This window comes from Tachyglossus aculeatus, chromosome 22, assembly GCF_015852505.1.
Source record: "Tachyglossus aculeatus isolate mTacAcu1 chromosome 22, mTacAcu1.pri, whole genome shotgun sequence".
In the NCBI taxonomy this organism is placed as follows: Eukaryota; Metazoa; Chordata; class Mammalia; order Monotremata; family Tachyglossidae; genus Tachyglossus; species Tachyglossus aculeatus.
The window spans coordinates 19519084-19532561 of NC_052087.1; the positions used below are offsets into that span (position 1 = coordinate 19519084).

The 13478-nt window shown below is 47.0% G+C and overlaps 1 protein-coding gene across 1 annotated transcript; it reads right to left on the reverse strand.

Annotated features, from left to right (window-relative positions):
• Positions 1-467: 467 nt before the first annotated feature.
• Positions 468-10815, reverse strand: LMO2 (LIM domain only 2). The gene is made up of 3 exons (XM_038764770.1): positions 10775-10815; positions 5568-5783; positions 468-1451 (listed from the first exon to the last, which is right to left on the reverse strand). Exons 1-3 carry the CDS (start codon positions 10813-10815, stop codon positions 1232-1234), a joined length of 477 nt encoding a protein of 158 aa, XP_038620698.1. The 3' UTR covers positions 468-1231.
• Between the last annotated feature and the right edge of the window lie 2663 nt (positions 10816-13478).

The following is a 13478-nucleotide window of genomic DNA, read 5'->3' on the forward strand; positions in this document are numbered from 1 at the left end:
TATGTTCTATACATCATTTAGGCTCACATGTATTTAACACTAAAATGTATAATTAAAGCATGTTTTTGAGTTACATTTAGACCCATTATGGAATTGTTAAGGACATCAGCTTGTGTTATGCACTGGGGTTTGCACCCCTTAAACACTTTGATAGTCACCCCATCCCTAGCCCCACAGCACTTACATACCTATCCTTCAGGAATTTATTTTCATGTCTGTCTCCCCATCTAGTCCGTTAGCTCCTTGTGGCAGGGAACATGTCTACCAATGCTATTGCACTGTACTCTCCCAAGCGCTTAGTACAGTGCTCTGCACATCCAGTAAGTATTCAAATACCACTGATTGTGCCCACTTAGCAAAGGAGCAGTCAGGGGAAATCTCATTTGTACATATTGCATATGAAACGGCCTCTAAATTGTAAAATATCTCATTATCCCAAAACTATAAATCATCAAAGGAAGACTATCTCAATTTTTGTGTCATTTTTATTAAGTTTGTGGGTTCATTTTACTACACACAACAAATACTTTAATGATAAAATCTAGGATAATAAAATAGTTGAGTGACTCTTTTTAGATTTCCAGTTGTATAGAAACAATATAAGGAATTCTTCCCCTTGACACAGAAGTGTCTAAATCCAGTGACTCATCTGCATTTATTTAAAGAATTGTTTGGCTACAGGATATGTGTTTCACTCTCCAGTGAAATATGTTTCCATGCAAATACTTTCCCTTATGTTCAAAGCTAAAGGGCTTGGGAAGGTGGCCAAGAAAAGGAATGGTCCCTTTCTCCTTGTCCTTGCTCATGTTGAGGACAATGATCTGGACGGGGTCACAAGATGAGTTGGGAAGAAAAAAAAAGTAATCAATTGCACATTCCTAGTTTGCAAGTGGCAAAGTCAGAACAACTCTTTATACAATGACTCACTATCAGCAGGTATGAGATCCCATTATCACATCACATATTTGTCCCCAAACTCTCCACTCCTCAGATAATAGTGTCAGTTATTATCAATAATAAATTCTCCCAAAGAATCCCCCTATTGGTCAAGTTTCAATCTCCTTGCTTGATTACGAGTGGCTTTGAGTCTATGCAAGCTGCCTGATAAGGAGCTACATAGTCCTTAAAGCATGTCTTCCCACCATTACACAGAGCTCAGAGCTCAAGTGGTGTAACTCCTCCAAGGCTTTCTTTGCATGTCACCTCTTGAAGACTCCGAGTTGACGCTTGCCTATATCATTCCGTTGCTTTTAGTCCATTCGTAGATGTCCTGTTCACACACTATGTCAGAGTTGATGAGGAGGTACCTGTCACCCACGCAAAAATGTTTCTGGCAGACGGCACATTTGAAACATTCCAGGTGATACACTTTGTCTTTCACCCGCATGGTCATCTCATAAGCCCGGATCCGCTTATCACAGGAGGCACAGAGACCATCCTGGCCAAAAAGCCTGGAAAACAACCAAAAATAAAACCTAAAGTCTTGAAAAAGACTTGGTTGTAAAATGGGGAGGGGAAAGAGGATAGAGAGGGAGAATAAAACAGGAAAACCTGGTTCAGTTTAAATTGGACCACAGGCTAATGACTGCAGAAGGAGCCTCATCGAAGCAGCATGGCTAAGCAGATACAGCATGGGGCATGGGAGTCAGAAGGTCATGGGTTCTAATCCCGGCTCTGTCACTTGTCTGCTGTGTGACCCTGGGCAAGTCACTTCTCTGTGCCTCGGTTACCTTATCTGTAAAATGGGGATTAAGACTGTGAGCCCCATGTGGGAGAAGGGATTGGGTCCAATCCAATTTACTTGTATCTACCCCAGCGCTTAGGACAGTACCTGGCGCACAGTAAGCACTTAACAAAAACCACAATGATTACTTTGTGGAAGGTCTTAATTCTGTGATACAGAGATTTGAAATTAAATAGTATTTGACTGAATTCTGATAGAAGATGGGTCTTGGTTGGGGGATGGTTTCCTGGTAGGTAAGGAACATGTCTGCCAACTTCATTCATTCAGTCGTATCTATAGAGTGCTTACTGTGTGCAGAGCACTGTACTAAGGGCTTGGAAAGTACAATTCAGTAATAAAAGGAGACAATCCCTGCCCACACCGGGCTGTCCCAAGTGCTAGGTACAGCGTTCCTCAGGCATTAAGCGCTTAGTAAATACCACTGATTGACTGACTGACTGTAGGCAACCTGCCAGGCCTGGGGGACCACCTAATTGATAGCTGCTGTCTGGGGATTCTGGCAGCATGGCACTGCCTCCCTTACCCTTAGTCAGCTTTCCTGGACACCAGCTCCCTTGCCTCAGCTGGGGAGTGGGAGATAAGGTGCTTGAGGAAGTATAAACAGTTTGGAGTTGATGTGGAAAGTGTGCTGGTGTCCAAGTCCAGGTCAAGGCCATGATGAAACCTGGTCTCAAGAGTTTTAGTGGGACCTGGGCGAATAGCAGCCAGGGAGTCTCTTGGGTCAAGTCTCCAGGGTCGAAACCCACTCTCCTGGCCTCTCTAAAGCATGCGTGCACACTTCCCTCCCCAACACAGCTGGGGCTATTTTTAGCCCAAACGTGGCCAAAATAGAAAAGTTTGAGTGGAGGGGAAGAAAGGGGAAGCAGTGCTGCCAGGATTGACATGCGACCCCTTGGAAAACTGGTGATTTTCCCTGTCTAATGAGAAGCAGCTTTGTCTAGCAGAAAGACCACGGGTCAGGGAGTCAGAGGATCTGGGTTCTAATCCCGGCTGCACCAATTGTCTGATCTGTGACCTTGGGCAAGTCACTTTACTTCTCTGTGTCTCAGTTCATCAACTGGGGATTCAATGGGGATTCAATATGACCTTGGGCAAGTCACTTTACTTCTCTGTGTCTCAGTTCATCAACTGGGGATTCAATGGGGATTCAATACCTATTCCTACTCCTATTTGGACTGTGAGTCCCAAGTGGGACAGGGACTGTGCCCCACATGATTGACTTGTATCTGCCCCAGAGATTAGGACAGTGCTTGACACTACATCATTCCTTAAAAAAATGTTTCAAGGCCAAGGCTCAGCTAATCCCTAGACCTCATCTAGCCCTGGAACCATCTGAGTACAGGAGCCTGAGGGCCCGGGGTTTTCCTAATGCTAAACCACTGTTGACATTACTCTGAGACTTCCTAGAGTAAAAAAAAATTGTGAGCCCAATATTTTCACAAAGGTTTTATCTCCCTCAAATGCACTGGCTTCTTTTTTAGAGTAAGTGGTAAAGCTGGGAAGAGACTACAATTTCCTGACTCTCAGGAGAGAAGCACCATGGCCTAGTGGATAGAGCACGGACCAGGGAGTCAGAAGGACATGGGTTCTAATCCCAACTCTGCTCCTTGTCTGTTTTGTGACCTTGGATGAGTCACTTCACTTCTCTGGGCCTCAGTTCCCTCATTTGTAAAATGAGGATTAACACTGTGCGTCCCATGTGAGACAGGGACTGTCCCAACCCAATTTGTCTGTATCCCCCTCAGTGCTTAGAACAGCACCTGGTGCATTAGCAAGTGCTTAACAAATACCATAGCTATTATTACCATGATTATTGCCGAGCATCAGCTGGGGGGTGACCAAGGGATGTAGAGGACAGAAGATCTTTCCCCTTTGGTCCTGCGCCAATGAGGAACAGGAAGTGGTGCACATAATGATGGCGTCTGTACTGACAACTACTGTTCTGTAGCTCAATATAATAATGATGGCATTTATTAAGCACCTACTATGTGCAAAGCACTATTCTAAGCACTGGGGAGGTTACAAGGTGATCAGGACGTCCCACGGGGGGCTCACAGTCTTAATCCCCATTTTCCAGATGAGGTAACTGAGGCCCAGAGAAGTGAAGTGACTCGCCCAAAGTCACACAGCTGGCAACTGGCAGAGCCGGGATTTGAACCCATGACCTCTCACTCCAGAGCCCGGGCTCTTTCCACTGAGCCACGCTGCTTCTCCAATACCTTAAATAGTACAAACAGTGAGGGCATCGACATAATGTTCTTATAGGAAATGCTGCCCTGAGAAAAGGAAGAAACCCTATCACCCTGACCATGAAGTCAATTATTTCCTAATATTGTGTTTTGTCCCACGTTGCCTGCTAGGTATATTAAAAACAAACAGATCCCCAAATAAAATCATATCCTGAAGGTCAACCTTTACAGATTAAAAAATAATTTAAATAGTAAATGGAGGTTAGAAAAGATTTGTTTTCAGGCAGTCAGTGTTAAAGCTCAAAAGAAACTTCTGATTCCCTCTTCTCAGTTCGGCACCATGTTAATGTATCATGTTGCGAGAAAGAGTTGAAAAGAATTTACATGGGGCACTGAGGCATCGAGTCCATTAATGGTGTATGCTTAGAGTCCCTTTTTCTCTCAGAAGGAAGAAAAAAAATTAGCAAGTGCAATTGGATTTTCTTTAAAGCGTTGCATGCAGTGGGGAAATGGGAAATAACCAAGATCTCCCAACCTTAGCAGTATACAAATCATTTAATGGTAGTCAAATGATTTAAGAAACATAATTGGGGTGATCAGAGAAAGTCAATCTCTTCACTAAACTACTTAGTAGTTTGGTTCTAGACCAAAGAGTTCTAGTTCATTGTTATAAAGGAAAATAACCCTATGAAATAAAAACTAGCCCACTCTTCAGTGCCTTTATCAGGGGAACTTTAGAAGATAAGCCTGTTTTAGGGCTCTACTGGTAAATAGATAAGCATTTCTACTACCAAATTTATTGCAGTTTTGTAAATGTAAAACACCAAGTGCAGATATGCAAGGATCCTAGTCTCCAGACAAACTACATGTCCTGAGAATCAGGAGAGAACTATCCTAAGACTTCTGGTCCTAAATAACTTCCCACTGTTAGGTAGTCCTACCACATTAAGGTTTCATGTTGTGTGGGATTTTCCACCATCTACTATGTGCAGGCAAAGAGCTACCTCCTGGGATAACTAGGACATTATACTAGCAGAAATGCTTATTAGGATCTAATTGGGCCACGGCAACAGAAGAGTAAACCAGCTGAGAGACAGCGTGAACAATTTGAGAACCCAACACCAAGGTAGAAGTCAAGAGATATGGTCTCTAGATTTTAAGCTCCTTGTGGGCAGGGATCATATCTACCAACTCCATTGTAATGAACTCTCCTAAGTGCTTAAAACAGTGCTCTGCACACAGTAAGTGCTCAATAAATATGACTGATTGATTGATGTGGTTTCCAATTCCCTGCTCTTCCACTGCATCCCCATTGTTGTGGGGGTAAGGACCTGCAGTCAATCACTTCACCTTTCTGTGCCTTGGTTTCTCTACTTCAAAATAGGAGATAGTCGACCTCCCTAAAATGAATTTCACTGGGGTTTGTGGGAAGATGGCAGTCAAAGGTGCTGAGCTATTTGCAAAACACTGTGAAGAGTTAACCAACATTCATCTCTATGGGATAGCAGGGAAACATACTCCTGGAGGCTACCAAAAAGACTCTGGAATGTAGCAGCTCAGGGAATTGAAGACGCTAGATGCCTTCTGGGTGTCTTAGGAAGAGGAAAAGAGAATGGACCATAGAAAAACAGTACCTGAGATAGTCCCTCCTGCAAAGCTTTCTTCCCAATTTATAGTATAAACGACGTCCCACTTCTCCCAAGCGGCATCCGCACAGGTCACAGCTGAGACAGTCCTCGTGCCAGTATTGATCGATGGCTTTGAGAAAGTAGCGATCGCCGATGTTCTGCTGGCAGCCACCACATGTCAGCAAGGACGGGGGGATCTGCAGCACCTCATCCACTGGCTCCCTGGAAAAAACAAACAAGTGTGTGGAGGAGTCATGATTATGTCAGTTTACTGACAACATGTGCTTTCTGGTGGCACAAGATCAGGCCAGGGAATACGGGTGATCTTTTGCCATCACGGGTCTAGTTTTGTTTTCAAGTGGGTGTGGGGTAATGACTGGGAAATGTGCCCTCTGCTGTTTTATAGGAAGACAAATTTGGGGCCCTTCCTTAGTATTAATAATAGTAATAATATTCATTCATTCATTCAATTATATTTATTGAGCACTTACTGTGAGCACTGTATTAAGCATTTGGGAAGTACAAGTCATAATAATAATAATAATAACAATGATAATAACAATCCTGAACCACAACAGGTATAGACTAACCACCAAAGTTCATGAAGATGTGAAGACTCTAAAACAAACTTATTTATTCTCGGGCCCCAAAAAGAGGAGTGAAAGTTGTTCAATGTTTCCTCTCCAAAAATCCCACCCTGCAATGATTTTCTAGGTTCACTCATTGAATTTACTGATATCGCTATTGCTGCTAAATGAAAGTCTTGAAATTTCAGAAGATGGAAAGTGTTATGAGTAGAATATAGGCAGTTTTCCTAAATTGTATGTTTTCACTGTGTGTTTTGGATAGATCGCCTTTGGGGAATTAGGAAGTGTTCTTCCAACGTGTGTCTATCTGCATAGAATATGATGTGATGTCAGGAAAAAAAGTTTTGCATACGCAAAAGGCGGCGGCCAAGGGGTGAGTATCATAATGTGAGTTTTCCTCAACACAGGATTCATCAGGAACATTACGGCTGTGTTATTGGAGACCTGACTATTTAATTGACCTGTTTGGACTTAAAAAGCTCACCACATACAGCTTCTTTCCACCTCCTAATCTCTAAAATATGAAACTATTAATGACTTATTGGCAAGGCATTCTTCTATTCAACAAAATAAATCTATTCAAGACAGATTACGACCAAAATATCCCCCCCTCAAAAGGATGACAAAAAAGAATTCACTGCATATTACACAGCTACAAAATATTCTTCAAATCAACAGTTCTTAAAGCTTAAACCATGTATTATATATCTATTGATTTAAAAATAAAATCAGGATGATAAGGTCATAATTCTCAAAGGGACTTCTCTCCCTTTTGTAAGGGAACCTAGTTCTCTCATGTTTTGTTCTGCATTACTAATTCACTGGGTGATTCTTGTAAAGGAAGCTTACTTGGTGTTTCAGTTTATCCATCCAGAAAATGTGGTTAATATTTCCCTCTTGTTAAGGGATGATGGAGTTTACTTAATATCTGCTGTAAAGAACTTTGAGAACTTTAGATGGCACATCCTTGAAGGGGTCCAAATAAACACAGGCATATCAATGATCCCACACTCACAATCTACAGCATGCTACCTAAAATAAAGCTCATATAGCGTCTGTGGAAACATATTTCATGTATAATCACAAGAGTGAGGCACTTTACTTCTCTGTGCCTCAGTTACCTCATCTGTAAAATGGGGATTGAGACTGTGAGTCCCACCTGGGACAGGGCTATGTCCAACCCAATTTGCTTGCAACCACCCTAGCACTTAGTACAAGTGCCTGGCACATAGTAAGTGCTTAATATATACCAGAATTATTTATTATAAGATTTATTTTCCTTTGGAATAATCTGGGTTCCTCATAATTTTAAAGTACCCTTAAAAATAATATAGCTTTATAGATGATTTTCTGCAGTCTAATACTATCACTATTCTTCTCTTTAAGAGGAAAAAAAAACCTGTTCTATGTGCCGAGGGATTTTTACCTTCCCTCTTGAAAAAAAATGGTAGTACTCCAGATGTTTTACCATGCTTCTAGTCTGTTGCTGCTCTTCTCTTCCTATGAACTGTTCTTTCGCTTTGCATTTTCAAAATGCATATGGCATTTCCCTAACCTGTGCTCCCCTGAATACACTGCTGCCAGCACTGCCACCCAATCAGCTATGAAAAAGTGCAAGACTGACTTGAATGAAAATGGAAATGCCCACAGATTGCTTTCAGAGAAGCAGCAGGGCACAATGGAAAGAGATGAGGAATTCAGGAATTCTAGTCATCATTCCTTTCATGATTAATGTGAGCCTGGGTAAGTCGTTTAGCCTTTCTTCTGTCTGTCTGTGAAATGGGGATAACAAATCTATCAATCTATCCTACAGGATAATAAAATGTCTGATAAGAAAGTGGCATAGAGATCAGCTAGGATAGAGGGAGATATTATCTCCATCTATCTATCCAGGATTTATGGTTAAAGAAAGAATATCTCATTATCCCTAGATGCCTTTAGTAGGTGTCTCTCTGACAATGAAGGGAAAGAGAAAGTGGGATCACCTTCCGGATCAATACTTTAAAGGTTTCTCAGAGCCCCCTTTTGAAAAGTTACTTTTCATGTGGCCTAGCTTAACTAGGTATCTCTGCCTTCTTCCCCATCTGGAAACCCAGCCTGATTTCTAGGAACACATGCAGCCCTGGAATTTTTCTTTGATTTTCAAATTTATGGTTTATAACTTCAGAGTGTGAAGAGCGCCTTCACACTTTTCCAAGTACCTGGGATATGCTTGATTATAGTGGTCTTTACCAGGGGAACATGATCTGAGCATATGAAGAATGGTGTAAGGAACATTAGGCTTTCTTTTCCACTTGCTCACCCTATTTTCAGGGTATTGAGTCTCCAAAGTCGGAAGAGCTAGTGTTTATCCTTCAGGAAATGGAAACGTCTAGAAAGGTCTCTCTCTATATATATCTTTCTCTCTCTCTCTGTCTATATATATATATTTATCTCTCTATATATACATCTTTCTCTCTCTCTCTCTCTCTCTCTCTCTCTCCTAATGAAATCTGCTGTCCTGAACGCCACCTGATTTCAGCACCCGCATTTTTTGTTAGCAGTGAACACTTATTTTCACACATTTATAAGCTACATGCATTTCTATCACTTAAATTACGGGGTTTTATCTTGGGATTTTGTTCGAGGAAGTTGCTTTTGTAAACAAAAGGAGGCCTAATTTAAGAACTAAGGTCTTAACCTTTGAAACAGAACAATAGTGTTTATTCTGATTGTATTTTGGGCACTTCCTTTGGGAACAAACAGCTTTCACGTCCACTTCTCGAGTGAAGCCCAGGTGAATAAATACGTTTCAAAATCGATGAGGGAAGGCTTGCTTCTAGCAGGAAGATTCCTTAACAATGGAAAATGAAATAATGAAACAAATCCCCGCCGAAGCACCCAAGGATACTTCATTAACTAACTGCTTTGGTGTGGGTGTAGAGAATCGTTTCAACGGATTAGGCATGGGGTTCTTCGAGGGGGACCTCTTATCTCCCCGAGTCGTCCAGGAAGCAAGCGTCGAAATGAGTGATGTTTCAAGAAAAGGGGATCATTTTGAGCCACTTTTACAGAAGGAGAAACACGGCAGCAGCCTCCCCTCCCGCTAAATTTGAAAAAAACAGGAGCAGGGGGCTGGAGGTGGGCAGGGGGAGGTTGGGGGCTGGAGGAGGCAAGGGGCGATGGGGGGCTGGAGGAGCAGGGGGTTGGAGGTGGGCAGGAGGCGATGGGGGGCTGGAGATGGGCAAGGGGCTGCAGGGGCTGGAGCGAGCAAGGGGAGATGGGGGGCTACTTCTTTCCTCCTCCTCTCCCGAACCTCGCCCACCCCTCTGGGCCCAGCAGCTGTGCCAGGAGAGGGGCGGGGCGGCCCTGGGCCGGCGGGCGAGGTGGGATGCCCCCCGGGGGAGGTGGGGGTTGGGGGCTTCGGAGGACGAGCGGGAGGGAGTGTGGAGGGGGGCAGAGTTGGGTCCCCCCGTGGGCTGCACCTGTCGGGGGCTGCATCGGGAAGGAATCCAAGGCCAGCCCCGACCGTGGGCCGGGCCGGGCACTTCCAGTGCCGTGCCCGCCGGTGGGTGGTATTGGGGTTGGAAGGCTTCCCTAGTTTCCACCGTGCCTCCCTTCCCCCGAACCCTCGTCCGACCCCTCTGTTCCCGGGGCCTGGGGGGAAGTTGGGGGGAAGAGACGACGGCCCCTGCCCACCTCCTGCCCCCTGTTCCAACAGCTACCCCATCGTCCCCTGCCCATCTCCAGCCCCCTGCCACTCCCTGCTCCTCCAGCCCCCATCGCCCCCTGCCCTCCTGCAGCCCCCTGCCTCCCCCTGCCCACCTCCAGTGCCCACCGCCCCCTGCCCACCTCCAGTCCCTGCTCCTCCAGCCCCCTGCCGCCCCCTGCCCACCTCCAGCGTCCTGCCTCCCCCGTCCACCTCCAGCCCCCTGCCTCCCCCTGCCCACCTCCCGCCTCCTGCCTCCCCCGTCCACCTCCAGCCCCCCGCCTCCCCCTGCCCACCTCCAGTCCCTACCGCCCCCGGCCCACCTCCAGCCCCCTGCTCCTCCAGCTACCCCATCGCCCCCTGCACATCTCCAGCCCCCTGCCGCCACCTGCCCACCTCCAGCCCCCTGCCCATCTCCAGCCCCCTGCCCATCTCCAGCCCCCTGCCGCCCCCTGCCCACCTCCAGCTCCCTGCTCCTCCAGCCCCCACCGCCCCCTGCCCACCTCCAGTGCCCACCGCCCCCTGCCCACCTCCAGTCCCTGCTCCTCCTGCTACCCCATCGCCCCCAGCCCATCTCCAGCCCCCTGCCGCCCCCTGCCCACCTCCAGCCCCCTACTCCTCCAGCCCCATCACCCCCTGCCCTCCTCCAGCCCCCTGCCTCCCCCTGCCCACCGCCCCCTGCCCACCTCCAGTCCCTGCTCCTCCAGCTACCCCATCGTCCCCTGCCCACCTCCAGCCCCCTACCGCCCCCTGCCCACCTCCAGCCCCCTGCTCCTCCAGGCCCCATCGCCCCCTGCCCTCCTCCAGCCCCCTTCGTCCCCCGTCCACCTCCAGCCCCCTGCCTCCCCCTGCCCCCCTCCAGCCCCCCGCTCCTCCAGCCCCCCATCGCCCCCTGCCCACCTGCCACGCCCGCCCTCCCCTCGCCCACGGGCACTTACTCGGAGGGGTCCAGACTCTTCCTCTCGATGGCCGAGGACATTGGTCCGGGACGCTGGGGGGGTGGGGGGGGCGGGGGCTCGGGGAGCGCGGGGCCCGGCTCCTTTGTGGTGCGGGGGGTGGGGGGCGGCCCGGACCGCTCCGCTCCTCCCGCTCCTCCCGCTCCTCCCGCTGGGGGTTCGGGCTCCGGCTCGGTCTCCTCCTCGTCCTCGTCCTCGTCCCTCCTCCTCCGTCGTCCTCCGGGCGGACCCTCACGGGCTTTCCTTCCCACGGCCGAGACAGAAAGCGGCCATCAGCCCGGGACCCGCCGGCCGGGGCTGCCCGCACCTGGGGCTGCCTGCACCAGGGGCTCCCTGCACGCCCGCTGACACCGCGGCACTTAACCTTCCATCCCGGGGATCCTGCTCTCCGACCCTCCTCCTTCTCCTCCTCCTTCTCCTCCTCCTCCTTCTCCTCTCCCACCCTCCTCCTCCTCCTCCTCCTCCTCCGGCTGACCGCTCCTGTCACTGCTGCGCTGCGCTCCACTCCCCCCGGACAACTCAGCTCTGGGAGGGAGGACACCAGGGGCTTGGTGGACGTTCCTCCTCCTCTCCTCCTCCTCCTCCTTTCCTCCTCCTCCTCCTCTCCTCCTCCTCCTCCTCCTCCTCCTCTCTTAAATGTCTATTTTAGCTTAGCCTCCCTCCGTCTCTGGTTTCATTTCCTTTTTCCTGATCACGATTCAAATACAATAGAAGGAAATCACATTTAAAGAGACAGCTGCCCGGTTTTTGTTGTGTTTTTTTTTTTTTTAACTGGACTCCTGGGGATTAGCAATCCGAGCAGCGGCGGCATCACGACCGACTTCTTAAAGGCGCCAGCCCTGGAGCTGGGGGTTCCGGGGCAGTTCGTTCTTTTTCTTAGGGGAGCGATGGAGGACCGTCCTTAAAGGATGACCCTGTAGGCCATCCTCTAAGAATGACCGTTCAAGGCATTGGAGACAGTGGGTCGGATGTGACCTAAACCCCAAGTGAAGAAAATTCTTCGTGTTCAGGGAAAAGACATCTAAAACGAAACTGGAGGCTGATCGTACCCCTTGATACAGTTTTCATTTTTCCCGCTTGGTGTACACCCCCATCTAGAACACTTCAAGAAGCGGTGAATTAAAATCAAGAAAAATTAAAAAAATCCATCTGTCGGCTGACTGTGACTAGATAGAGTCTCTGGAATTAATTCATTCATTCGCATTTATTGAGCTGATCGTATCCCTTGATACAGTTTTCATTTTTCCCGCTTGGTGTACACCCCCATCTAGAACACTTCAAGAAGCGGTGAATTAAAATCAAGAAAAATAAAAAAAAATCCATCTGTCGGCTGACTGTGACTAGATAGAGTCTCTGGAATTAATTCATTCATTCGCATTTATTGAGCTGATCGTATCCCTTGATACAGTTTTCATTTTTCCCGCTTGGTGTACATCCCCATCTAGAACACTTCAAGAAGCGGTGAATTAAAATCAAGAAAGATCAAAGAAATCCATCTGTCGGCTGATTGTAACTAGATAGAGTCTCTGGAATTGATTCATTCATTCGCATTTATTGAGCGCTTACTGTGTGCAGAGCACTGTACTAAGCGCTTGGGAAGTAAAAGTCGGCAACATATAGAGACAGTCCCTACCCAACGACGGGCTCACAGTCTAGAAGAAAACATTTAATCTAGAAGCAAGGCTAAAATAGAAATGCGCTTCGGTAATGTGGGCTGTGTCAGGGTAGTAGTAGTAGTAGTAGTAGTAATAGTAGTAGTAGTAGTAGTAGTAGCAGTAGTAGCAGTAGTAGTAATAGTAATTAATTAAGTTATTACTGTGTACAGAGCAATCAATCAATCATATTTATTGCACACTTACTGTGTGCTTGGGAGAGTACAAGATAACAAGATAACATGTTCCCTGCCCACAAAGAGCTTACAGTCTAGAGGGGGAGACAGACATTAATATAAATAAATTACGGGTACATAAGTGCTGTGGGACTGAGGGAGGGGTGAATTAAGGGAGCAAATCCAGCTGCAAGAGCGAATCAGTCGTCAATCATATTTACTGAGCGTTTACTGGGCGCAGAGCACTGCACTAAGCGCTTGGAAGTGTACGATGTAACAATAAACTGGCACATTCCCTGCCCACAACGATCGTACAGTCCAGAGAGGGAGACGGACATTAATATAAATAAATAAATTATTGATATGTACGTAAGTGCTGTAGGGCTGAGAGTGGGAGATGAATAAAGGGCGCAAGCCAGGGCGATGCAGAAGGGAGTGGGAGAAGAGGAAACGAGGGCTTAGTCTGGGAAGGCCTCGTGGAGGAGATGTTCCTTCACTAAGGCTTTTAAGTGGGGGAGTGTAATTGTCTTTCGCATATGAAGGGGGAGGATGTTCCAGGCCAGAGGCACACAGAGGATTCAGATAATCGTACTAAACGCTGGGAAATAATAAACAGGTGGGAATTAGAAATGGTCCCTATCCCTCTCCCCATCTGCCTGTCAGAGTTGGATTGCTTCCTATACCAGACCCTCTCAGGCTGTAAAACTTTAGAATTAAACTGACACAATGCCTGGCACATAGTAAGCGCTTAACAAATGCCACTATTATTATTATTCATTGAAAATTATCAATAATTGTAAAGCATTTGGTTAATATGAAACCCACTTGAACATGAAGAGCTATGCATAGGATGTTTAA